Source organism: Lineus longissimus, chromosome 7, assembly GCF_910592395.1.
Source record: "Lineus longissimus chromosome 7, tnLinLong1.2, whole genome shotgun sequence".
Lineage (NCBI taxonomy): Eukaryota > Metazoa > Nemertea > Pilidiophora > Heteronemertea > Lineidae > Lineus > Lineus longissimus.
In genome coordinates, this window is record NC_088314.1 from 1,064,985 (window position 1) to 1,089,187 (window position 24,203).

General features: G+C 42.9%; 1 protein-coding gene across 2 annotated transcripts in view; it reads right to left on the minus strand.

Moving 5' to 3' along the window:
- Positions 1 to 24,203, minus strand: part of LOC135490606 (laminin subunit beta-1-like) — a 34,566-nt gene that overhangs the window by 8,743 nt on the left and 1,620 nt on the right. The window contains exons 3-15 of one of the 2 annotated variants that reach the window (XM_064775845.1): positions 7,991 to 8,538; positions 7,366 to 7,483; positions 5,952 to 6,103; positions 5,565 to 5,685; positions 3,961 to 4,149; positions 3,591 to 3,770; positions 3,270 to 3,379; positions 2,779 to 2,994; positions 2,251 to 2,530; positions 1,879 to 1,932; positions 1,016 to 1,143; positions 528 to 858; positions 93 to 324 (exon numbers count right to left, since the gene is read on the minus strand). In XM_064775845.1, coding sequence (XP_064631915.1) covers positions 93 to 324; positions 528 to 858; positions 1,016 to 1,143; positions 1,879 to 1,932; positions 2,251 to 2,530; positions 2,779 to 2,994; positions 3,270 to 3,379; positions 3,591 to 3,770; positions 3,961 to 4,149; positions 5,565 to 5,685; positions 5,952 to 6,103; positions 7,366 to 7,483; positions 7,991 to 8,538 — 2,659 coding nt within the window. The remainder of the gene's footprint in view (positions 1 to 92; positions 325 to 527; positions 859 to 1,015; positions 1,144 to 1,878; positions 1,933 to 2,250; positions 2,531 to 2,778; positions 2,995 to 3,269; positions 3,380 to 3,590; positions 3,771 to 3,960; positions 4,150 to 5,564; positions 5,686 to 5,951; positions 6,104 to 7,365; positions 7,484 to 7,990; positions 8,539 to 24,203) is intronic. The other variant, XM_064775846.1, reaches the window with a different exon arrangement.

The window sequence follows — 24,203 nt, forward strand, 5'->3', positions numbered from 1 at the left end:
GCAGAGTTCTAATCTGTTTACAAGTGGACTAAAGTAACAAGCTTCGTATTCAGCTAAAAGCAAGACAACAAGGGAAATCTCAGACATCTTACCTGTCACAGTGGTCTCCTGCGGTCGAGTCCGTACAGTTTTGACAGTTTCCAGTCCTGTCCTCGCATGTCTCAGCATGACCATTACACTCGCAGCGGCGACAGCGAGGGAAGTTGTAGAAGCCTTTCTGACACTCGTTACATTTCTGACCATAGGCATTGGCGATACACAGACACTGACCGTTGCTGATGTCACAGAAGTTATCAACAGATCCTGACTGGTCGCAGTTACAGGCTGGAAGATCAACAAGAAGATTAGTACGACAATATGGTTTTTGCGTAGAGATAGCAGTAAAGATATCAGTATCAGTAAGATCAGAGGAGGTCAGACAAATGCCTCCTGGTCCTTATAGTAGGTGGGTGTGCACACTTCCTGGAATAGACATCTATGCCCCTTATCATTGTTGATATAATTCATCAAACCTGACCCTCACTTACGTTGACATCCGTCCGGGCCGAATCCCCACATTCCTGGGCTGCACTGGTCACATCGACGGCCAACCACGTTCTGCTTACACTTGCACTGACCACCAAGCGGGTCGCACTCGGTACTGAGGGAGCCCATGGGGTCACACTGACAGTCCATGGCCTGCTGGTGGATGCTGGCAGAGATACTCAGGTAGAGCCTGGCACACACTTCAGGCAACTGCGGTCTGATGACGGACATCAGCAGTTCACGGCAGCGGTAGTGATCGAACTCTTGCTTGGCTCTGCTGGCCTCGATCTTCAGGAAGATTGGGATGGTGTCAGTCTTGGGCAACAGAGCAATCTGAAGAGGAGAAAATACTTCATTAACGGCAAGTTCTCTCGTACACCAAAGCTTGCCTCAAATGGGTCAATTCACTCTTTCGTATAAGGCGTCATCTTAAAGTTCAAACATCTATCGATATCCCTGCCACTTATTCCAGCTGTGATGTCCTACTTACTGAATCAATGAGAATGCTCGCGTCTGGTGTAACCTTGTCTGCCCGATATCTGGGGAACTCCAGTTTGATCTTGTAGGTGACTCCTCTCTCAAGACAGGAACTGGGGGCAACAACATAAAACCTGTTGGCTGAAATATCAAGATGCAAAAGTTAGGTAGACCTTTCCCAAGATGTTTTTGCATCACTATTACACATAGATTTTGTAACATGGCACCGAGTATGTTGTGTGGATCATGTGATACTGAACAGTAAGTCTGGTGACGAGTGTACTGTCTATGAATGTATGCACAACCAAAAACTGTTTCTGCCAAGGAAAGTGTAGGTGTCCGAAGCTACTACATCATGTGATAACATATAGTATACGTCAAGGCCCCAATTGCAGCTTGGATGTGATAACATGGTGTAAGCTTGTGTGAAGTAATTTTGATACATATTCAACAAGAAAGCTTTGAAAGAAGGGAAGATAAGCCATCTGAAAATACCTTATACCCAAACTTTTATGAAAAGATGAAAGAATTTTATGGTGAAGAAAAGAAGGATGAGATTTTGAAATCATCAAGCATTCGGATAAAGAGACAGATCAGTACATCCTGGACAACTGAAAGGTGTAGAGAATGAGTGTTGATAGAAGTCTAAGCGAACAGTGGAAGATGACTTGCAAGTAGTCAAGAATCATTTGCTGAAAAAGTTATTTAGAAGCGCTTGTTTTCCTCAAGAGTACCCTGAACTGGAGAAGCAGTCTTTGGATGAAATGAATGAGGCGAATCTGGACGACAGCACACGCCACCTCAAGAATGAAGCAAGCAGATTTAATCATAATAGGAAGCACATGAAGTAAAGAAGCAATCAAATCTAGTCCAAACCTGGATCCATATCAACGCCTAGGATGGGCACGCCTAGCTTTATGACTGTCGAGTCTGGATAAGGCATGTTAGGGTTAACGTTGGCGAATGGTTGGAGATTAGAGTAGCACTAACTATCATTGAAAATACTGCTTCATTGTATGTCAAAGTCCCGTTTCCCAGATTTGGTGATAAGGGTTAAGTGTGTTGGTAGAGGATGCCAGAGTGTGACTCACACAAGTTATCTCCCTAAATATCTGAGGTTAAATTTGTTAGTAAACTATGTGATTCTTTGTTAGAATATCAACTACAGACTAACTCAATTAACTGTTAAGAGATAAACTGTAGTGGCCTACTTCATTACAAATGGTGATTGTGGTCTCATAGACTTACTCGGTGGCAAGCTGGTTGCCTTGAAGTCATCCTGTGGGATGCTGTTGGCACATGGTCCTTGTTGGTCTGGCTCGCCCGGGCGGGTGATGGTCACACGCACATCCTCCCAGCGCTCACCCATCTGAGGCTCATAGCGGATGACGAGGTCGTAGTACATGTCCTGTATGATGTCATTGATGGTGAACTCCAAGGTGCTCCCCTCGGTTACTCTCATGAATCCTGGGCCAGTCCATGTCGGCTGGCGGCCGGGGTAGTGCTCCCTGATGATCATACGAGTGTCCTACAAATGCAAGAAATACACTGACATAAGCACAAAATCGCCTCGCTGAAGGTTTGGCAAGAGTTGATTCAGATTTGTGTCCACTGACAGAAACTATCTAGCATTTCACAGCTGATCTCATTACCAGCTTAAAGGCAGAACCTTTATATTAGCCTTATCTCACTCCTAGCCTAATTTGGTTAATTCTATATGGGTACTGCAGGTTTCATATGTTGAAAGGCTGAAAGACATCTCAACTATCAACTCACCCCATCTCCCTGGGCGAACTCTCCTTCGTAGGCATTGTAGTCGAGCAGTGGCAGGTAATATCCCGGCTTCACCTGATCACAGTTCCTGCCGATGATGTTTGGCCGACACTGGCAATGTCCGTCGCCTTGGTCACAGTCTCGGTTGAAGGCACCCCCAATGTCACATTCGCAGGGTTTGCAGCCATCGGGGTCCTCGCTCAGGCCCCAGTATTTGGGCTAGAAGAGTAGAACCACATAATCAATAACCACAGATGACTCCATTCCAACAACAAGGAATTGTTGAATCCTCAAATAAAGAGTATTTCGACAGGTATTACCTCCTATGTAACGTAATAAACAAGGTAACCTGATTGAAAACCCATGTTTGGCACAGCATCTTTGAGAGACCAGAAGCAGCTCTAGGCAAGAACTGATGATACTGTGCCTGTGAGAGCCTCAAGATCCGTAACCAGCGAGTCCTGAAAACCTTTGAATCTTGTAAGATATCTTACCACGCAGACATCACAGTCTCGTCCTGTGACGTATCTCTTACAGCGGCATTCTCCAGTGTATTTATCACAGCCGTAGTTACCAACCGTACCCAACAAGTTGCATGAACATTCTGCAAGAAAATACGAATGAGAATCAATTTCAATCTTTTGAAATGACGAGAAGCAGTATGCTTGTTTTTCTGCAAGCCATGCAGAGAAGTACAACTGCTCTCAATGCATAAGAGACAGTCAAGTGAACACAATGGTGATGGGCACCAACATCAACAAGAACTGACTGCCATTTCACTCACTCACTATGGCACAGACAGACGTCAAGCTTACCTTGGCAACCATCCGGGTTGGCATCCTGAAGATTCCAGTAGCCATTCTTACAGTAGTCGCATCGCTGTCCGTCAACATGACGCTTACAGATACATCGTCCTGCAACGAGGTTGAGGTCAGGATCGGTCTTACTGTCACACTCTCCTCGATTCTCTGAGCCGGCAGGGTCACAGTTGCAGGCTGGAAGGACAAAAAGAATCAATGAGAACAACGAATGTAATCTAAATGACGTCAAATTTCTACAGCTAGTTGGTGACAGCGTATTGACAGGGGTAGTGGGCAATATTCTCTGTTCACAGAATGTTGAGATATTGACTAGAGTGTTTATTTTTATGCAAAGAACTTGGTCATGGCGGATATGATTCCTTACGTTTGCAGATCTGTGGGTGCCTGATGTCGAGGTTGGGATCCTGGTAGAAGAACGGCCGGCACTCCTGACAATTCCTGCCCATGGTGTTATCTTGGCACTGGTCACACACGCCACCGCTAACTCGGCCTGTCGCCTCGTAGATGGCCGGGTCAAAATGGCAGCTTGTGTCATGGTCGTTACACTCACATCCTGAAAGAATCAACCATAAAGACTGAAGATCAAAGAGCAATAGTGAACAGCAGAAGTCTGAGTTGTCGATACCATACAGGCCTCAAGTGGTGTTCGCCCCTGATGGCCATCAGGAAAAGTTTTCATCCTGCTGTCTTTAGACTTGGAGGGATTTCAAATGCATTTGCTTTGCCAGTGCATTGCAATGCAGTCTTGTGTAATGCTATGCACTGTAAACAATTAAGCACTGCACACAACTGAAACCACATGTGGAGCAGACAACCTCTGCATGAGGCCTTCCTCTGCAAGCACTACTTTCTTACCACAGTTTAATTGGCATTCAACAGTTACATATCTTAGATCATACGTTCAGACTTTCTTTTTGCCCCAATTAAAGTCACTGCAGGTAGAAGCATTTCAATTGTGTTTTGAAATCAAACATACTTGGCAACAAGATACTCTTCACATGAGCATTCCCTACTCAGGCCAACGCAATGGAATCAGTACAAACCACGATTGATTTGGTTGAAAAGATATTATGATCTGATCTCATACACAATCCTTGAAACATAAAACTATCTTCGCTGAAGCTAAAGCTCACTGCACAGGCATTCTCCTCTAGTTTACTGAGGAACGTCTTCTTCTCAGGAAGAAACACACATTTCAAATGGAGTAGACACAGACTAGCGAGACTGAATGTCTTCTTGATGTGGCCTACTCCTACTAGACTAGAATATGTGCCCCTTGATGCCTTTCCTGCTTCAGTAGGAAGTCAAGGAAGTGCACACTCGGCCAGACAGGAAACATAAAACCTGTCATCCTTGTGACAGAACCCACACACCATGGGAAAATAAAAGCATACTGGTCAAGACAAGAATTCCTTTGATATTTAGTTCAGACCTTTGCTAACTACAGTTTATTTGTAGCCTAAGTGAAGTGCACATAACTGAGCAAAATACTGATAATCTCGTCCAATTATGGTGCTACCATAAACTCTCTCAATTTGATCATTAAGGATGTTTAAGGGACCCTCATGAGTCACAGCTTTTCTGTCATAACCCACAGACACTCTCCATTCTTAGACCAATGATTACGAGCTTTGTTACCTCTGCCCCTTAAGTTCTGGCACCAATTTTGATGTAATGGAAGACAGTTATGTTTGCACAAAGAAAATCATTGCGCAACAACCACAACGACAGCAAAGTGGCCTTCGTCATAAAGAGGTTTCTAATGGTAGTTAAATCTTAAGTGTATGAAAAATGTGGAGACTGAGGATAACACGGATGGACAAAATCTAAGTGGACCAGCCTCACCAGTGATCAGCTCAACCAGAAGACAAATCTAGGCATGCTTTCTTCACAGCTTTTAGCTGCAATGGCACGCCTATGATTCCAGGTCAGGGTCAAAGTGAATGAGAGAGAAGAAATCATACTTACGTTTACAAGCATTTGGCTCTGTATTCCTTGCCGGCCGCCATGGCAGATCATGGTAGAAGTCATCACATTTCTCACAATTGTTGCCCTTGGTGTTGTGGGTACACTGGCACTGACCATGCACCTACAAATATAAACACCTATATTAATCCTCTTCAAATTCTATTTCCCTAATCTTCAAGATGAATCTAACCAACTTTGGCTTTGGAGGTGGTCATGAGACATGTCAACTGGTAGTGATGTCCTACCTATCTTACAAACAATCACTGCCAGGAGATGGAGACAGATTGCTGACACTACATCAAATTGAGGACCTGGGCCAGGATAGGGGTTAGCGAGAGGAAGCTTCCGACTGCCACGCAGATGTCAGATGATGATGTGCAAACCTACCATGTCTCCAGAGTTTGGGATTTCCTTTCCATCAATGGGCAGACACCGTGAAGCGTGGCCGTAACATGAGCAACTCCCTCTAACCACCATGTCATAGATAGAGTAGTAATACTTCTCCTCGATTTCATCACGGCTGTCCAGAAGATTATCACCTGAAAACAAGCACAGATTAGATTAAAACATTGCTAAGTAACTCAGCTGTGCCAGTTATAGGACTCATCAGCAATCTGTCAAGCATGTCTCGCTCTTGCTGAGGACAACACAAGAAGGTTTCAGGCCCGTAATCGAGCAGGGGGTCGGGGGGGGGGGGGACATCCGCCTCCAAAAGCATTGCTAGAATGGAGACCAGAGACCACAGGGGGAGCATCAACAAGGACTATACAGGACGTATCATGATCCGAACTATTGCAGTGCATTTTTCAACACAAAAAAGTGTTATATCTTTCATTAACAATGTAAACATAATACAGTGGAGAAACCGAGTCGAATCAGTTTTCAGAAACCAGAGTCGGAGTTGAGTGCAGATTTTTACCTTCACAGCGAGAGAGGTGACTGTTTCAATAATGATGATCAGAAACACATGTTAACTGAATGGAAGTGTACTTAGTTAGACCAGTTAGTGGTTTATCACCTCAGTGTTGAAGTCTAGACTGGAGAGAGTTGGTTAACAACCAGGCCAGGCAATGCCTCTCGCACAGAGAAATCTTTCAAGGCTCGGCCAATGTTTGGCAAGTATTTACTATATTGTACCAGCAAGGTAGATTATATGCATGCTAGTATCTTCAGAGCATAGCTCAGTATTGACACTGGTTCACTCTTACAAGCACATATTGTCACTGATATCACTTTATTAGTGGTATGCATACGGTGATATAGCTCCTTCTTTATGCAATCAGCTGATCAAAGAAGACAAGTAACTACACTACTCTTTCTCCTGGGAGATCTGGGGGAGAAATTCACAAGCACCAAGACACCCCAGTTCTGTTTACCTCAAGACATTCGGTTGTATGTGTTTCGCTTTTTACAGAGCAACAAATATTATGAGTAGGATGGGTAAACTCGTGAGTAGCTTTGCCGATGCGATACCCATCTCACCCATTTTTTAAACCATATCTCTCACTCACGGTGTTTATACTGAAATGCTGGTCCCATCACTCATAGATGTATTCTTCTTCTCTACAACTTTCATGAGGAATTCCCACCGCAAATACAAAGTGTGAACCTTGAAGGGGTCAATTCACAGGATGTTGGAATGGTACATACTATCGGAACAGACAGTTAACAAGGCTAACCTAGTGCTCAATCAATCTTACATAGCAGGTGCTCTCTATAGGTGCCTTCAAGTAACGCCAGTGTTCAGAAGAGAGATTCTGAAGCATCCCCAATCCTCCTCTGATTGAATTCTGGGACTTACCAAGAGTATGAAGCTTTGTGAAGTTTATTCTCAAGTTGGTCATTTTGAGTAGATCCTGAACTGCTTCGCTGTATGGGTCTTTAATCTCGACAGACGGCGGTAACACTCTGAAGATTACCTGTAAAGAAGGGAGGGATGAGTTAATCAGTGTGCTGTAGAATGGGACACACACTAGGAGATGAAGTCCTTCGCAACATGAAAGCTTGCCACGAGTCATCAGTCCTTGAATGTGTTGAAGGAGACCTCTTGTATCAAGGCAGCTTGCTGGAAGTTTGTGACACCTGGGGCAAGCACAACCCCAACAAAGTGGACAGTAGCTTCTGACCAAATTCCTTCTCCATGACCAAAGACAAAGGGCCTTGGTCAGTAAACTGGAATAGAGCCCAACCGTAGCAGCATGAAACTCTGATGATGGGTGAACACTGAAGAAGCAGGTTGGGACTATCAGAATGCCCTCACAGCTAGGGTTGGCCAGACTCATGGATGGGGGCAATCAGGATTGGTCGGTCTACCTGATGTCCTCCACTGTATAACAGATTACAAGGTACCACTGTCAGGCAACTCAATTTGTGCTGCCTTCAAAGCCCAAATTACCCAAAATGTAAGCAAGTGAAAACCACCTTACCTCTCCCTCAGTCGAAGGTGCCACATTAGAATAGCGTGTTTCACAAATAACTTCCGTAATATTCCTGACAGGTCCTTGCCCGACACCAGGGAAAGAACTTGCACAGTCGTACGCAAAATAACGATACACTTTCCACGTTTTTCCAAAATCTGATGAACGTTCTATTAACATGGCAGCAGGTCGGAACGTTTTAAATGTCATGATTAAATGAGTGAAATGAAATTCTGCTTCTAAATCGAGACGTATTGTCGTATGTTCCTTGCCATTTTCTGCCTGCCACCATCGGTCTTTACGACCCTTAAACGATGACACAACGTTTTCTACCCGATGACTGTTCGGGTAGTGGTCCTTATCATAAGGTTGTCTCGAGTCACACTGAAAACATTTTGTTGTGTCTTCCAAATGCGACACGATACAGAAACGTTCACGTTCGTTGAGACCGCATGTTGATGATGACCAGAGTTTGTCGGCGCGCCCGATGAGCAAGTCCCCTGTAGCTGGGTAGCAACTTCCCTGTTCACAAGCGGGTTGCTGCTGTGACAATATACCTGAAATGACAAGGGGTAAAGTGGGACTTATTACCAAGACAATCTTTATGAAATGCCGAGCTGCAACTAACTTTTGATCCAAGGGAAAGGAAGGAAAGACTGTGACAATACTTGGAAAGGCTATGGGTAACATCAGACAACTTGATCATGAAATGAGTAGCAGTAGCTAGCTTATGTATGGCTGGCTTTGGTATGGCTGGGGTAAAAGTAACTTAGGGACAAAGTGGGACTTATTGTCGAAAACTCCGCACTTCGGGTTTTCTACTGGGGAGTTGCTGACTACAAATTGATGGTGAACTTGACTCTATCGTATCTTTTTTACAACTGACTTTATTTCTACAAACTATTGACTAAGTAAACAAGATTACAAATTAACAGATGTTAAGAGATGAAAGAAGGTGCTTAGACGATTAAGCTTAGCTTAATCCGCAAGGATTTCCTCAGACTTCCTGGCTCCATGCAGCTGCAGTCGAACTAATAACTTGATTCAGGAAATGACTTGGTTCAGGAATGCGTAATTCCTGACATTCCCCCGCCCGCAAGCACATGGTTAATCCTTTAATCATATGATTATTTTAATCCCTGAATAGTTAAACAGTGATTGGCTAATCATCCTCGGTGGTCTGCAATCCAGACTGACTGATACTAAACGGTGTTCGAAACCGCTAACTACACAAAATACTTGAAGTAAACATGAGATGGTAGATAAGCTTCAATACATGCAAAGTACGTTAAAGAGATTAATCCGTATTGAGATTCTAAAGTTTCTAAACTAAATGTCGAGATGGTGATGATCAAAAGATGAATATCTATAGCACGATGGTGTCAAACATGTTACAACTAACTAATATTCCATGATAATGTTCTAGTATTTCAATATAGATGAAATTCAAATGTCAATTCGATTATGTTGATTGTCTCTTCAGTTTCTCATGGACGACAGGCGTCGTAACCCCGACGGAGGGGAGCATCCATATTACTATACATTGCCCAAGTGTATAGCTTTGACGAAGTGAATATTAAAACGGAATGTCACGTACGCTACAATATCTACTGTCCGTAGTAATCCAAGTGCTCTCTGATTTTGAGCCTCGTAATGTCAGTGGTTGACCGTTTTGGTCGAGATTTAGTTTTTTGAACAGATTTGATTTGCGCAGACCGTTCGATGCTCTCGTCAACGGTTAACTCAAGCGGATACAATTTTCCGATTGCTCGGTTAGATTGCCCTGTGGCAGTTTTGACAAGCGCAGATCGGGTCAGCCCATCTTGGCCTCTGTTGAGTTCTTTTATGATCCCAAGTTTCCAGTGTCTCCTCTTGGCATCCTTGTCGTGTACAAGAATGACGTCATCAATTTTAATGATGTCAGCTTTGGCATTTTGTTTGCTAAGTTCGTACTGGTGTTGTTCCCGTAGCCTAGCGAGATACTCGTCATAGAAACGTTTCTTGAATGTTTGTAGTCGTTCTGCGCGTTTGTACGCCAATTTCTCAAGTTTATCTCTGCCGGCGTATGTTACATCCAAGTTATCTTCTCCTTCGTGTGGCAACAAAGACATATCATGTCCGTATATCAGATTATTCGGTGTTATCGCTTTGAGTTCATTTGGATCTGATGACAAGTATGTGAGTGGTCTGTTGTTTACCGTTGCTTGAATTTCTTTGATGAGAGTTTGAAACTCATCAATTGGAACGAGTGATTTGCGCAAGGTTTTCTTAAGTGCAAGTTTCGTCACACCAATCAGTCTCTCATGAACGCCAGCGAACCAGCTGGCTTGTACGGGTGCATATTTGAATGTTATTCCTTTCTTGGACAGGTGGTTTTGGAATTGTTCTGTTCCCACAATGTTGTACAGCCGTTTCAGCTCGGTGTCGGCGCTTGTAAACGTTTTGGCATTGTCACAGTAAATGAGGCTAGGCACTGAATGTGTTGAAGTGAAACGTCTGAAAGCTCTTAGAAATGATTCAACAGTTAAGTCCGGCGTGATTTCAAGATGTATGCCTCGCGTGGTGCAACACGTAAAGAGACAAACGTACACTTTTTGTATCGAGTCCTTAATTCGTACGTAGAGGTGTGATGTAAAATCTACAGCAGTGGACTTGAAAGCTGACAAGTCGTTAATCCGAAAGTCTGGCAGTGGTGGTGCGATGGGAGTCAGATATGGACGCCCAGACACTTTCTTACAGATTACACAATGTCCGATGATTTTCTTAACGGTTGAGCGCATTGATGTGACCCAATACTTCTCCCGAAGATAAGCCATGGTGGACCCTAAGCCGTAGTGTACCACGTTGTGGTGGGCGTTCCGGACGATTAACGTTGTTATGTAGGATTGATTTGGCAGGAGAATTGGGTACTTCCTGTCTGAGCTGACGTCTGAATTAGTAAGCCTCCCGCCGCAACGAATTGTTCCTTTTTTGTCAAGAACGAGCCCTAATTGACTGATGATTGTGGGTCGAGAAGGCAGCTTATGCCTTCCACTTTGTTCTAACTTCAAGTAATCCGTAACATGTTTATAGTGTTCGTTTTGAAGATTTGTAATCCATTTTTCTTCCGCGTTAGCGATATCTTGTGCAGACAGTTTATTCCTGTTTTTGAGTCCGGGTTTGAAGGCGCGTGATACTAAGGCGGTAATTCTCAGAAGTCTATTCCATGAACTGAACTTGTCCTGTGCTATAACGTCGCTGATACTTGCGACAGGTGTTGTTGCGACCATGCTTGTAACAACGAAGTCATTTTGCATTTCAAACGCGGCTGTCAGAGAGACGGAACTGTTCAAGGTTAGGTCGGAAAGTGCGGTTAAAGGCCACGTGGTTTTATCATCCTTGAGCCATTTTGGTCCCTGCAGCCATGAAGAGTCCTTCAATTCCTGATGTGTCGCACCACGTGATAAGATGTCTGCAGCGTTTTGTTTGGTTGACACATGGTACCAAGAAGTCAACTCTGACTTCTGACGTATTGTTTGCACGCGGTTGTGAACAAACTGTTTGAGTTTTTTATTGGATCTGAGCCAATAAAGCGCTATCTCTGAATCAGTGCTGTATACCACTTCGATTGTCTGATACTGACTGATGTAGGTATTTCGTAAGGTCTCTGCATAATTTACCCCCAAGACCATGGCCATCAGTTCAAGCTTAGGGACTGTGAAATTGACATTTTTCTCTGAGATGACTTTGTTCTTAGAGCCGATGAGGGCGACTTTATTGTTCTGTTTAGCGTAAGCGACACAACCAATGGCGGTGGTGGGACATGCATCACAGAATACTACGATTTGTAACGGTTTGCTGGTGTCACCCCCTAGCCAACGGGGTATAGATAGCATGTGCGTGAGAGAGAGGGACTCCTGTTTGATTGTTTCCCATTCTTCCCGTTCGGTGATTGATAAGTGTTCATCCCAGGTTTTTTTGCCTCTCCACAGGTTGTTCACGTAAGACTTAGCAGGGACTGTCAGCGGTGCTACAATTCCGAGCGGGTCGAAGATTGATGCGGTCTGAGATGTTACTTTACGTTTTGAAAGTTCTCCTGATGATTTGAGATCCTTTTTCGCGACTGAAATCTGATCAGATTTGGTATCCCATTTCAGTCCAAGTACCCCTACAATGTCAGATTTTGTTTGTACTCCTTCCGATCTGATTCTTTCATCGAGTGTTTCCGAGTTTGAACTCCATTGGCGCAAATTGAAAGACGCGTGGTTCATGATCTCACGAGACTCCTGGAAGTAATCCAATGCTTCCTGATTTGAATCGACTCCGGTTAACAGATTGTCAACGTAGAATTTTGTTTTCATATCCTTGGCAACTGGGGTATCGTAACTAGACAGATGCTTGTGCAGAGTGATAGCGAGGGCGAATGGGCTGGAAACATTTCCGAATATGACAGTGTTACAGTGATAAGGAATCAGTTCTTTCGAGACATCATTGTCTTTATACCAGAGGAATCTAACCCACTTCCTCTCCGATTCTAACAAATGCACAGCTAAAAAGGCACGAGCGATATCTGCGGACAGACCAATCCGTTTGGTCCGAAAGAGCATGATCAGTTCAGTTAGGTCTTGAAGCATATTAGGTCCTTCATAAAGGCATGAGTTGAGCGATGGGCTACCACTACTGGCGTCAAAAACGATTCTCAGGGGGGTTGTTTCACTGTCACGGAGTACGGGAAAATGAGGCAAATAGTGGCCGGTGTCACAGTCATCTGGGCTGCCCTCTGAGATGAAACCCTTGTCCAGGTTTTCCTGCATTACTTGGGTGTAGTTGTTGAGAAGGTTTAACTTACGTAATCTTGCCATGACTTGACGTAGCCTGGCTTCGCATTCCCTTCTGTTAGTGAGTAGTTCCGCGTGGTCTGGTCTCCATGGTAACGGAACCGAATAGTTCCCATCCTTGAACTCGATTTTTTGCATGAAGTCCGATTTAAACTGTTCATCGAAATCAGTGTCATTTTCATCCGTTGGCTGAAGAGTGCTGCTGTTGATGAATTCCTCAAGTGATTGTATCTCGGGATCATTGTCCTCGATGATATGTTCGTTTGCGGTTGTGTTGATTCGATCTGCTGATGTAATCACGGAGTGTTCGATTTTAACGGGAAACAGTGGTCCTGACACAAAACATCCCAAATTTGAATACTGTACTGTCGGCCCGTCCCCTTTCACTAGACGATTTTCAAGGAACTGGAAGGCATGATCACATCCAATCATGATATCCACGGTGAATTCATCGGCACTAAAGTTATTTGCTAACTTGTTTTCAATGTTCGCTATGTATGGGTACTCCTTACATGTATTCCATCCTCGTTGATTGATGGGGTTGACTATTTCATCGGTGATGAGAACTTCAATTATTTTGATGCCGTCAGTGGTTGCAATTTCAACATTTGCAATGTCGTATTGCCGTTTTGAAGAGTGGCCTCCGAAGCCATTAACACTTATGGATTGGGAACGCACCGGGTTGAGTTGAAGCTTTTGTGCTGTATCTTTGCGAATGTAAGAGGACATGCTTCCTCTATCAATCAGCACTCCTGCTGTGGATTCCTTCCCTTTATTCTGTAAGGTAACATACCCTGTTTCTAGTAGAACTGTGGACGGCCTATTGGTTGCGCGTTTTTTGGAGTTCACGTTTGTTGTTTTAAATCCCACGTGATCATTGATATCGATTTTTCGTACATCGGAGTACTTGGGGGTTACGGCACACATTCCTGTGTTACTTGAATTTCTGTATTTCTGTTCAAAGTATTCGTGAAGACTGGTGTGGTGCTTTTTACCACACGTGTGGCATTTGCTGCGGTTGTTACATTCCTTGGCGATATGAGATGTTCGAAGACAGTTGCTGCACAGGCGTTTGTTGAAAACGGCATTGTATCGGTTTGTTGGCGATAGAGTGCATTCAAAACAACTGTGACTGGAGTTGCAGAATTGACACATTTTGGGTTTGGCTGCGGGCACACTTACAAACGAATCCAATGAAACTTTACTCCCGTTCGGGTTTCGATTCTGATTCTGCGTACTTTTCCTATGACTGTTATCCGACTGTGGAGGAGCATCTGCGCGTTCTCCAATGTTTTCAAGCTGTTCCGAGAAAGACTGCATGAATCGCTTTAAGTCAAAAGCATCCTGTTGCCCTGAGGTTCCCATTTTTTCCCGGAAGAATTTCGGTAACTTCTTTTCGATGATTGGTACAATAAACGGAGCGCATTTGTAGATATCGACGTTGAGGTTTTCTAGGGACCGTATGTCCCCCATTACTCGGTTGTGGAATTCCCGGAGAGCATTATAATGTCCTGCAGGCCCTGGCATTTCTAAGAGGTTATTCACATGTGATCGAATGATTTTTCGGGGTTGTCCGAAACGTTCTTTCAAGATTTCTACCAGTACTTTCAGGTTTTCCCCTGAAGCTTGAAGACCAGCAACAGCGTCTGTCGCTGAGCCCGTTAACTGTCCCTTGATATAATTGTATTTCGTGATATCCGCATAGTTAGCACTGAGAACATCTGCTTCAATCGTGTCCCAAAAGGATTTCCATGATGTGTAAGTCCCATCGAATGTCGGTAATTTCAACTTTGGCAGTTGCGCTGTTTTGGGTACTGACGCGGCTGGCGCGTCGACTGTCGCTGGCTTTGCGACCGTTTTCTTGGACTGTAATTCTACAAACTTACTCACGTGCACTAGTTTAGTTCGATTGTCTATATTCCTCTGTTTCGTTTGTAAGATTTCCTCTTTGGTTAGGTCATCTTCCTTCTGTTTTGTAACTAGTTTCGCTATTTCCACGTTTAGACTTTGTAACTTGACGAACGTTTCGTCGATTTCTGTTGAACATGCTTCAACTTTTGACAGTTCGAATTTCGTTGGTGACTCCTTTTCAATCACGGCATTTGCCTGTTCGAAACCGGTGTCCAAGGCTTCCTGTAACAAGTCTCTGTTTTTCTTGAGTTGATCGATTTTATCCATTTTGACCTTTACGTTAGTATATTGCGTTGTGTATTTACTCGGTGAATTTCCCAGATCCTGGTCACGGCACCATGTCGAAAACTCCGCACTTCGGGTTTTCTACTGGGGAGTTGCTGACTACAAATTGATGGTGAACTTGACTCTATCGTATCTTTTTTACAACTGACTTTATTTCTACAAACTATTGACTAAGTAAACAAGATTACAAATTAACAGATGTTAAGAGATGAAAGAAGGTGCTTAGACGATTAAGCTTAGCTTAATCCGCAAGGATTTCCTCAGACTTCCTGGCTCCATGCAGCTGCAGTCGAACTAATAACTTGATTCAGGAAATGACTTGGTTCAGGAATGCGTAATTCCTGACACTTATTATCAGAACAATCTTTATGAAATGCTGAGCTGCAACTAACATTTGATCCAAGGAAAAGGAAGGAAAGACTGTGACAATACCTGGAAAGGCTATGGGTAACATCAGACAACTTTATCATGAAATGAGTAGCAGTAGCTAGCTTATTGGTATGGCTGCAGTAAAAGTAACTTAGGGAAACCTCTTTCAATCCATTATTCACTGCCCTAGGACAAGATTACACTGGTTTGATCAGCTAAAGGAGGGAGGGTAAGACTGGAAATATCGTACAACTTGGTGTCACTTCTTCCAGTATTGGTGTTATATGAAATATGACCAATACATCGAGTTTTAAACAGTTGAAAGTGAAACTGCTTCATTCATGTTCATTTGAAATTCACTTTGGCAAACAATTGTTCATTTGAAATTCACTTTGGCAAACAATTACACATTGATTGCCTCATTCTTTAGCTCAAGAATTTAGGATCCAATCTGACATCGATACTAAAAGCTTCATTATTGATGTCGGCTTGAGTATGGGTAAACACACAAAATCGCATTTTAATGTTCGTATTGTAACTCAAGCCCTTCAAGACGTCCCTCTTCTTAGAGCGGCACACTCCACGACAATGGCACTTTCGTCTTCAAGTACTTGAGAATGGAGCCGGAAGGAATGTCACAATGCAGGGCCACAGCAGGGTCAGGCGGGAAATACTGCCCATTCATAAAGCTTTTAGAGAAAGCATCATAAAGTAAATTCCCAGCAGGATTTCATTCAACATTTTATTACTAGAGGTCTTTATCATATGAGATCAACACAAGTAGCATGCCCCGCCAAATGACCTTCTCTTTAGACATTGGTGGGACAGGGGAAGAGAGTTACATGATCAAGAGGTTGCGGGTTTGATTCCCAGCATGTTGACTACTTAGTGTCGTCCCTTGACTCTGGTCCTGGCACCTCCATGGTCACTTGAAGTGGGGCTTTTACATGTACGCCTATATGCTCTAAGCTGCTCTCACCAGACAAATGGTAATTTCAACATGTGCCAGGTTGGGCAATAGAGATGGCTGGGTTAACAAAAGCACTTAATTGTGAATAAAAGCATCTGGTGATTTGACTGTACATCATCATGTCAATTGGTCATTAATAACTGGTAGTTGGTGAATTCCTGTGGTTTTTTAGCAATCATCTAGGTCAACATTAGATCTCTTGATAGCATGTACTTTATATTTCTTTCTTCAAGGGAAATACATCATATACTGTGGAACACTGTTTTGTTCATCATTCAGCCCTCTCAGTGTTAGACATGCTGGGTGAACAAATTCAACTCTGAAGTATGAACAAATTTCTAAGGCCAAACATTTTTTCACCTTTTTTCTGCTCAAAATGAAGAAACATCATCAGTCCAAAAAAATTTTGGCTTTGAAAATTTTTCAGAATTAAAAAAAAAACTAATAAAAAAGTTCAACTCAGCAATCACATCTCACCACTATTCCACCTCACAACGAAAGGCCTTTCACACACACTATCAGCTCACCAACAAATTGATCAAAGTGAAATTGATATCCGAGTGGGGTCAATTAGATTTGAGCAAACCTACTTCAAAATGTGACCTTCACAAGTGATTTTCTAATTTTCTCAACCGCACGGCCAGATTGATTAAGTCTGTTTGATTCTTTATCTACACACAGGGCCAGGCATCAGGTGACTGATTTGACTGAACAATATTGCTGCATGCTGCATGAGCAGTTGGATGCAGGAATGATCTCCTTTGAGCATGCCATCTGGTTCAGCCGATTACACATTGGGCCTACAAGACAGAGTGAGACGAGCTTATCATTTCCTTCCAGGCAGACTTGCACCCAGGAAATGCGTAGGTTACAGGCTTGTCTTCCTGCTTTTTCTGGTGTCAAAGGTGACTAAGTAATGGTAAATATAAGAAAATGTAGGCTAAACATACAGATTATTGTGGCAGTTTCAAAAAAAGATCATACCAATCAGTTTGCTATTGAAGAAGTCACGTTTTAGGTGATGATGTTGTGATACGTCCGAGTCAAACCAAAGCCACAATGGCTCAATAAATACCACCAGACACCATCATAAAGCAAGAGGCCAAAACACAAATAAAAGCGTGTTAAGGATGTTATGAAATGAAAACACATGGACAAAGCCATTAGCTGTCATAAAAGAAAGCTTCTACCACAATCATGAGAGAGATATTCAGGTCACTGAAGCTTGTAAGGTCATTTTCACCATGTTGGCCTATAAATCTGGGATGTTCACTGCAAGGAAAAGAGGCATAAGATGGCTGGGCATGGGCAGAGCTTTCAGTATTTCACATCACTTTGTCTATCTTCACAGCAGGGAAAGTTTGGCCAATTAGGCCCACAAACTAGCCTGAAGCATAGGCCTACACATCCAGTAGACCACTACATCTAGCAGAACAAGACATAGACTGATATGTGCAGCCATAAATGTAGGCCTGCTGCTATAAAGAATAATGAAAAAGAAGAAGTTTCATTTAAGATTCTTTTTTCAGCATGGTGTAGGTTTGCACCTGGTTCTTGATGACTTAATCCGCCCCCATCACCTTCAACCTGCCAAGAGCCAGCCATACTGCACCACGTCTACCTGGGATGCTTGTGGAGCCATATTGCACCAGAGCTGGATACTACCTTGAGGAGTACAAAATCTAACTCAGGCAAGGATTTTGATAGACAGGAGCCTCAAATCAAGGAAGAGAATGAACCAGTGTGTAAGCTACGAGGAAAGGCTTTGCACTGCAGTCTTAACCCAAGCAAAAGAAGCTCTTTGCAAGTTGAAGAGAATGACAGGTAGCTCAGAAGGCCAAGGAGAAAGACCATGAGGTACAAAAGAAAATTCCATCAGATTTAAATCAACAGGAGCTCAATAGTCATCAATGAATATATCAACACGTCAGGCCCTGAAAAACCTCCAAATTATGAAACCAATTGTACACTCAGTTGATAGGTTTATTTCTACCATACATATCCATTTGCTTTTGGTTGACAAAAAAGAACAAATGAAACATATGTAAGACTTCCTGGGTCACTTCAAGTGATATCAAACTCACACAGTTGTACAGAAATCTGTGAATGGGGTCCACTTGTTGGACAAAAGTCATGGTCACACAGGGTCAAGCATACTTCACATGTCACACTTGACTGTAGATATCATTCATGTTCCGAAGGCACACTTCTGAATGGTCTTCATCTACCGTGGGACAGCATTACAGGAGCAGTTTTGATTAGTTAAATTTCTGCAGAGTATCAAGCTTTAGGTACCAAATCATTATCTTTTTACTGTAGGTTTAGGTTGCTCCAGACGACAAGAGATACTTTCTAATGAGAGGTCATGGGTAAGACAACATGAATGGCTGAGCTGTGATAAATTAACCCCAAGGAATGTCTCACTAATCACATTATCAAAAGGCCTTGTGTCTGCGGTCAAAATGACTCCGAGGAGAACTATTTCAAATATGTTGCAGGAGAGAAGTTTGACTTGAGACGCTTGTATTGAAATCATCTTAAAACCTGACAAATACAGCTACTTGTGGAACCTTCTTCACTCAGCACTCCAAACCTGACACACATCAGAACACGAAAACCTAGACAGACAGGAACTCTTCAGGCAACTCAGAGAGGATGTATCAAGTGGACAGAAACAACATCCACACCAGCATCTACCAGACTGAGACTTGCATGTTTTCTCAAGGGGTGGATTGGTTTTTACACAAGATTACAGTGGAGATCTACTGAAACACACAGGACCTCCTGAACGGAAGAGCAACATCAGTCGAAGCACATTCACTCCTTCTAGTTCTAGCACAGAAGAGAGAGAAGCAAGCATATCAGTTGAAAACCTAAACATCTCCCGGGCATCCGGGCATACCCCATCAAACGGGCTACAGTCCATGACAAGGATAAACTAATGACATACATAGCCATCAATCTGTCCTGAGGCTGGATCTCCCTCCCAGAGGTCACTGCCAGAGAACTATTCAAGGAATGTCTCTTCTTCCTCCCAACCAGCATCAGAACCATTAACGAATCATATCTTCATAAAGGGTTCCCCTAAAACAAGGTCATTTCCTGGTATGTTAATTACCGTCCATCCTTAATTAATGAGGGCAACAACATCATCAGCAGAGTTCCTCCATCATTTACAAAACTTCTGACAAAATGGACAATCAGCACAATGGAATTATCTTACTTGGCCAGTGCTGTGGCATAGTTTTCCACTGATTCATTTAGGGTGTTCTTCTGCCATAAGCTCATCTGATTTGATTCACTGGAGCAAGCCAAAATGGGTTTTCATCCGATCTTGGCATCCCATGGCAGTGAAGACATTCCTGAATCTCCTCTACCATTTCCTTTCACAGGATCTGGGATGAAATCACAAGCATTATGGTTCAGATTGTTGACATACCAGGCACCATCATCATAAAGTTATGGCTAATAGATTGTCCGACTCTTATGAAAATGATGGCAATAATTATTAGCACGGACAATATGATTTAATGAGCGATGTATTCATGTTACGATCATATTGCATATTTTCCATTATTTACAATTTGTATTCCAATTTTGTGAAATTACCAGTAGGTATGATTTGATGAGTTCAGAATGGAGGCCATGGCACATTCTTTTGCAATCACTAACACAGAGGACATTTCATTACCTTGTGTCCTCAATTCTGGGAGCCCAAACAGCCTTGATGGTGGTCCTGTAGTACAATGTATCAAACGGCTCGAAGCAGAGATCTACGACTGAGTCTACCGAAGGTTAGGATTTACAGCAAAGAGCCTTCCGATGGTTCTTCAGCATCTCAAACTCCTCTTGGGTGTGTTCGGAGAAACAACTACATCAAGCATTACTTTTATATCAATCTCTTACGACGTGGGCCCAAAGTATACTTGCACAATCAGGAAGCAGGGTTTCACCAGTTTGCTCTTCTTCCAGTGGGGGTTAAAGTGTACTACATTCCAGGGCTGGCGAATATTTTGACAGCAGTGTGATGATGAATTAGGTGGTATTGTTTTACATTGGTCTAACCCTGACCTCGGCCATCCCAGAAGCTCCGGTCTGTTTCAGATACATGGAGACTGATGTTCAACGGAATTCTATGTGAAAAAGCATAGAGGAACCGACACACCACTTGGTCAAAGTTAGGTTGACCAACTTCAATGGAACTTTAGTGATTTATTTGAGATTTATAGTTGCCATGTGAGGGCTTCTTGCTAATGTTAGGTTGAGGTCACCAAGTGGAGAGATCAGTGATTGATCGTCATTTGGATGACCCAGAATAACCCTTCAGGCCTTTGAATCAACACCAGTTCCCCATGCACATTGATATCATCAAGGATAAGTAAGTCGTAACCAAGGCAATATACATAATCATGTTCTGTTCTTTTAATCGTCTTGTATGTTTATTACATAAAAATCCAATGTAAATATACTTTTATAAGGAGTAATAAACAATTTGAATTTGAATTTGAATTTGAAAATTTGCACATGGGTAACCGATCAGCAAATTTGGTCGTATTTCTGCCAAGTGTGGCGCTGATTCTGAGTCTCAGATTGATCTGAAAAGGCTTTCGTCTAAACCAAAAATTTTGGTAGACTTCGTTGCATGTTTCATTTAAGGAAGTGACTTAGGCCAAAGAATAGACTATTATGGCAAATGACATGGCAGAACTTAAGGGGCCCACCAATGTAGCTCAGCATATTGGGATTAGTTTGCCATGCAGAAAATAGCCCTTTTAAGGACATTATTATCGAACGACAGATTTAATCTTTTCAAGCTATTTGACTTTTATTAACATCCAAACCAAACCTATTATCAGCAAATCCTCTGCTAATGCACTCGGCCTACATCGACCCATTCATGACTAAACCAGGCCAAGCTTTTAAAGTCGGGCCAAGGCCTTTTGAAGGAAACCCTCAGGGCTAAGCAGGGGGTACTGGTCAAAACAACCCCTCCTCAGGGGTCATTTTGTAAGATTTTAGAATACAGAGTTTGTTTTGGAAAAGATAACACATGTGTGTAAGGACCCTATAGATATATGCCTTGGACAATGATGAGGGCTTAGTCTCAGTGTCAGTATACAAAAGAACCTTAGAGGGGTTGGGAAGACCAGGGAAGACAAAACAATGAAAACTCAAGGATTGCATAAACTCCGAACAGGAGAATCCATGCATCTTTCAAATGTGTAGATCCTGACAGAATCACAATTTCACCCTGCCATCTCTAGTGACCAAATGTCGCCAGGTCAAATAAAGGTGGGTGAGAGGACACAGGAGACACAAGGCTACCCCAGGTGGTCCCGTGCTCACTCCATTCTACCCAACCTTGAGACCGTCAGCCTTTCTCCTCCAAATTACACACAGCACTGACCTTGAATACTGAGACATGTGTGTGAAATTACAACAAGAATTTGCTCATTATATAGAGATGAATTTGGTTGAGATTCCATATTGTTCAATCTCAATTTGATATGTTCCCTGTAGCGGACATGAACATGTGAAGTCTTTCAAAAGTTTTATTACTGAGGAGGGACATTCAAATGACCCATGGGATGAGTCCTTCAACATGCCGAAGTATTTTGGTGAAACTTGACCGAGGATGCCTCCTCTGCCTGACCATAGGTGCTTAGAAGAGATTTGCTTCCCTGTCTCATACAATGAACATGTTCATATCGGGTAAGACAGACAAGAATGTCGCGGAGTGCAATATTGGAGAGAGGCAACTTCTGACAAGTACTCCACCAAAAGGTACATAAAAGGAGTGCCACACAATATGCTTCCGTGTGCATGTTCATAAATTCTCCCCCGCGTGGTCTCAGAGACAACTCAATGGAACCAAACAAGTAGAAATAGTTGATTGGAGGCCAAATTACGAGGGCCTTCACAGTGTGAAGTGTAAACCTCAACAGAACGCCATATATTTGTACATGGATCTTTTCTTTACATTGCATTATGACAAGGGTCCTTGTCTTCCAAGTCACAAAAGTCTTCCATCATAAGCATGCAGTGTGATTTATTGAATATGACCGACAAGTTTATGAATGAACTAAATGTACCTAGAGCTGTTTGACAAATCGGCCGTGGACTGATCATTTTTAGAGCAAGACTTCAAACGATGTACGCAAAATAGGCAAATCTTTGATTCATGGGTAAGATGTCTTCAAAATGTATGGGAACCAATGGATGGATGTGCACCGATCTCACTTTAGAGGACGAAAGGCGATTCAAGACAATGGAACATGTAGAGTGAAGAAGAATAGGCAGTGCAAAGAATGGGGGATAAGCTATTTTCTGAACACAGCAGCAAAACACATCACAGACCTACAATGTGTGCTTGATCCTTTTTGTCCTACATGAAGGCCTACATGTACAGAGTGTAGGACAACACAGTACTTTTACACAATGGGACAACCATAACTACGCACACCCTGTGGTGGGGCGTGATGGTTATAAAAGCACCAAAAAAGTACACTGAGTACAGTGAACTTCCCCTGTTCCAAGCAGAACTGGGTGTGCCACCACAGGGGGAGGTGGCCAGGTGAACAAGTACAGTGCAATGAACAAGGAGATGCAGGAATTTATATGGGGCGATCACCTGGAATTGTTCACAACTTCTATTCAACAACCGGCCAAACTTATCACTACTGCATTGCTCTCTATGCAGGAGAGTCTTTGGTTCATGGAAGAGCAGATAGAAACTGGACCCAGAGGGGAAGTGACATTCCCAAGGATACAGATCATACTATGGACATTTATAAAAGTAATCAGCTCAATCCATACACATGGTCTTCAGATGTTCCAAAAAGTAGGGCACTGCACTCATTTAGGATCATAAAGTGTCTTCTGGTTCTGATTCTGTCTCCACTGGTTCCTTTGTTCAGGAGACAATAACCATGTAGAGACCATGAGCTTCTTTCTGCTCAGGCCACCAAGCACAGATTCAGAAGCACCACTTGCATACTTGATGACATTTTTTGAGTCCATTACCACACTATGATAATTACACGTTATTTGCTTCACTAACAGAGCTCTTTATGCATTGATGGGCCAATGATACAGGAATGTAAAGAACTTCACTGGATACTCTGTCGGCCTACTTTGTCCTACCCCTTTTGGCTGACACCATGTGAGACTCAATATCCTCAGGTCTCTTCCCGAAATCCCATCCAATAGCAGACGAGAATCTGGGGTTTTAACCTGGCAATAGGGTTCCAAGAGATACCACAGTATAGATTCCACATTGTACTTTATAACAGTCCTCTATGAAGTTCACATACTTTGCGGTACCAGAAATTGTGGAACAAAATCAAGGCATAAATTTTCTTGGTCTAAACTGTAATCTCTGCCAACCATGAATACCACCAATTAGAAATAATATGATAAGATAACTTGTTGGCAGCCAACCTGAATAGTTCTAACGATGTTGGCTATTTTCAGCCGCATAAAATGCACATCAATATTCTGATGGCAAACAGAGCAATCTCTACTGTGTCTATACCTTCAACACCACTGATACGGTGGAGAGTACAGTTCAAGAGGATGATATGCTGAATATCTTGAGTCTGGCAAGATTGTAGGTTGTTCAATGAGGAAAGTAAGCCTAATTTGTTCAATGAGGATCATAAGCCTGATTCTTCAGACCACATAGAGAATCTTCTGTCACTGCCTCTCTGACATTGTAACCAAAGTTCTCCAGTCTAGATTGGGATGTCTGTCACATTCTTTACAGCCTTGCTGACTTTGTCTGTGTGTTTATTTCAACTGAAATGTCAGACAGTGAGTCAAGCTGCAAGAATGTTGTGACACTGAAAAACTAAGACGGAAAGCTCCACCA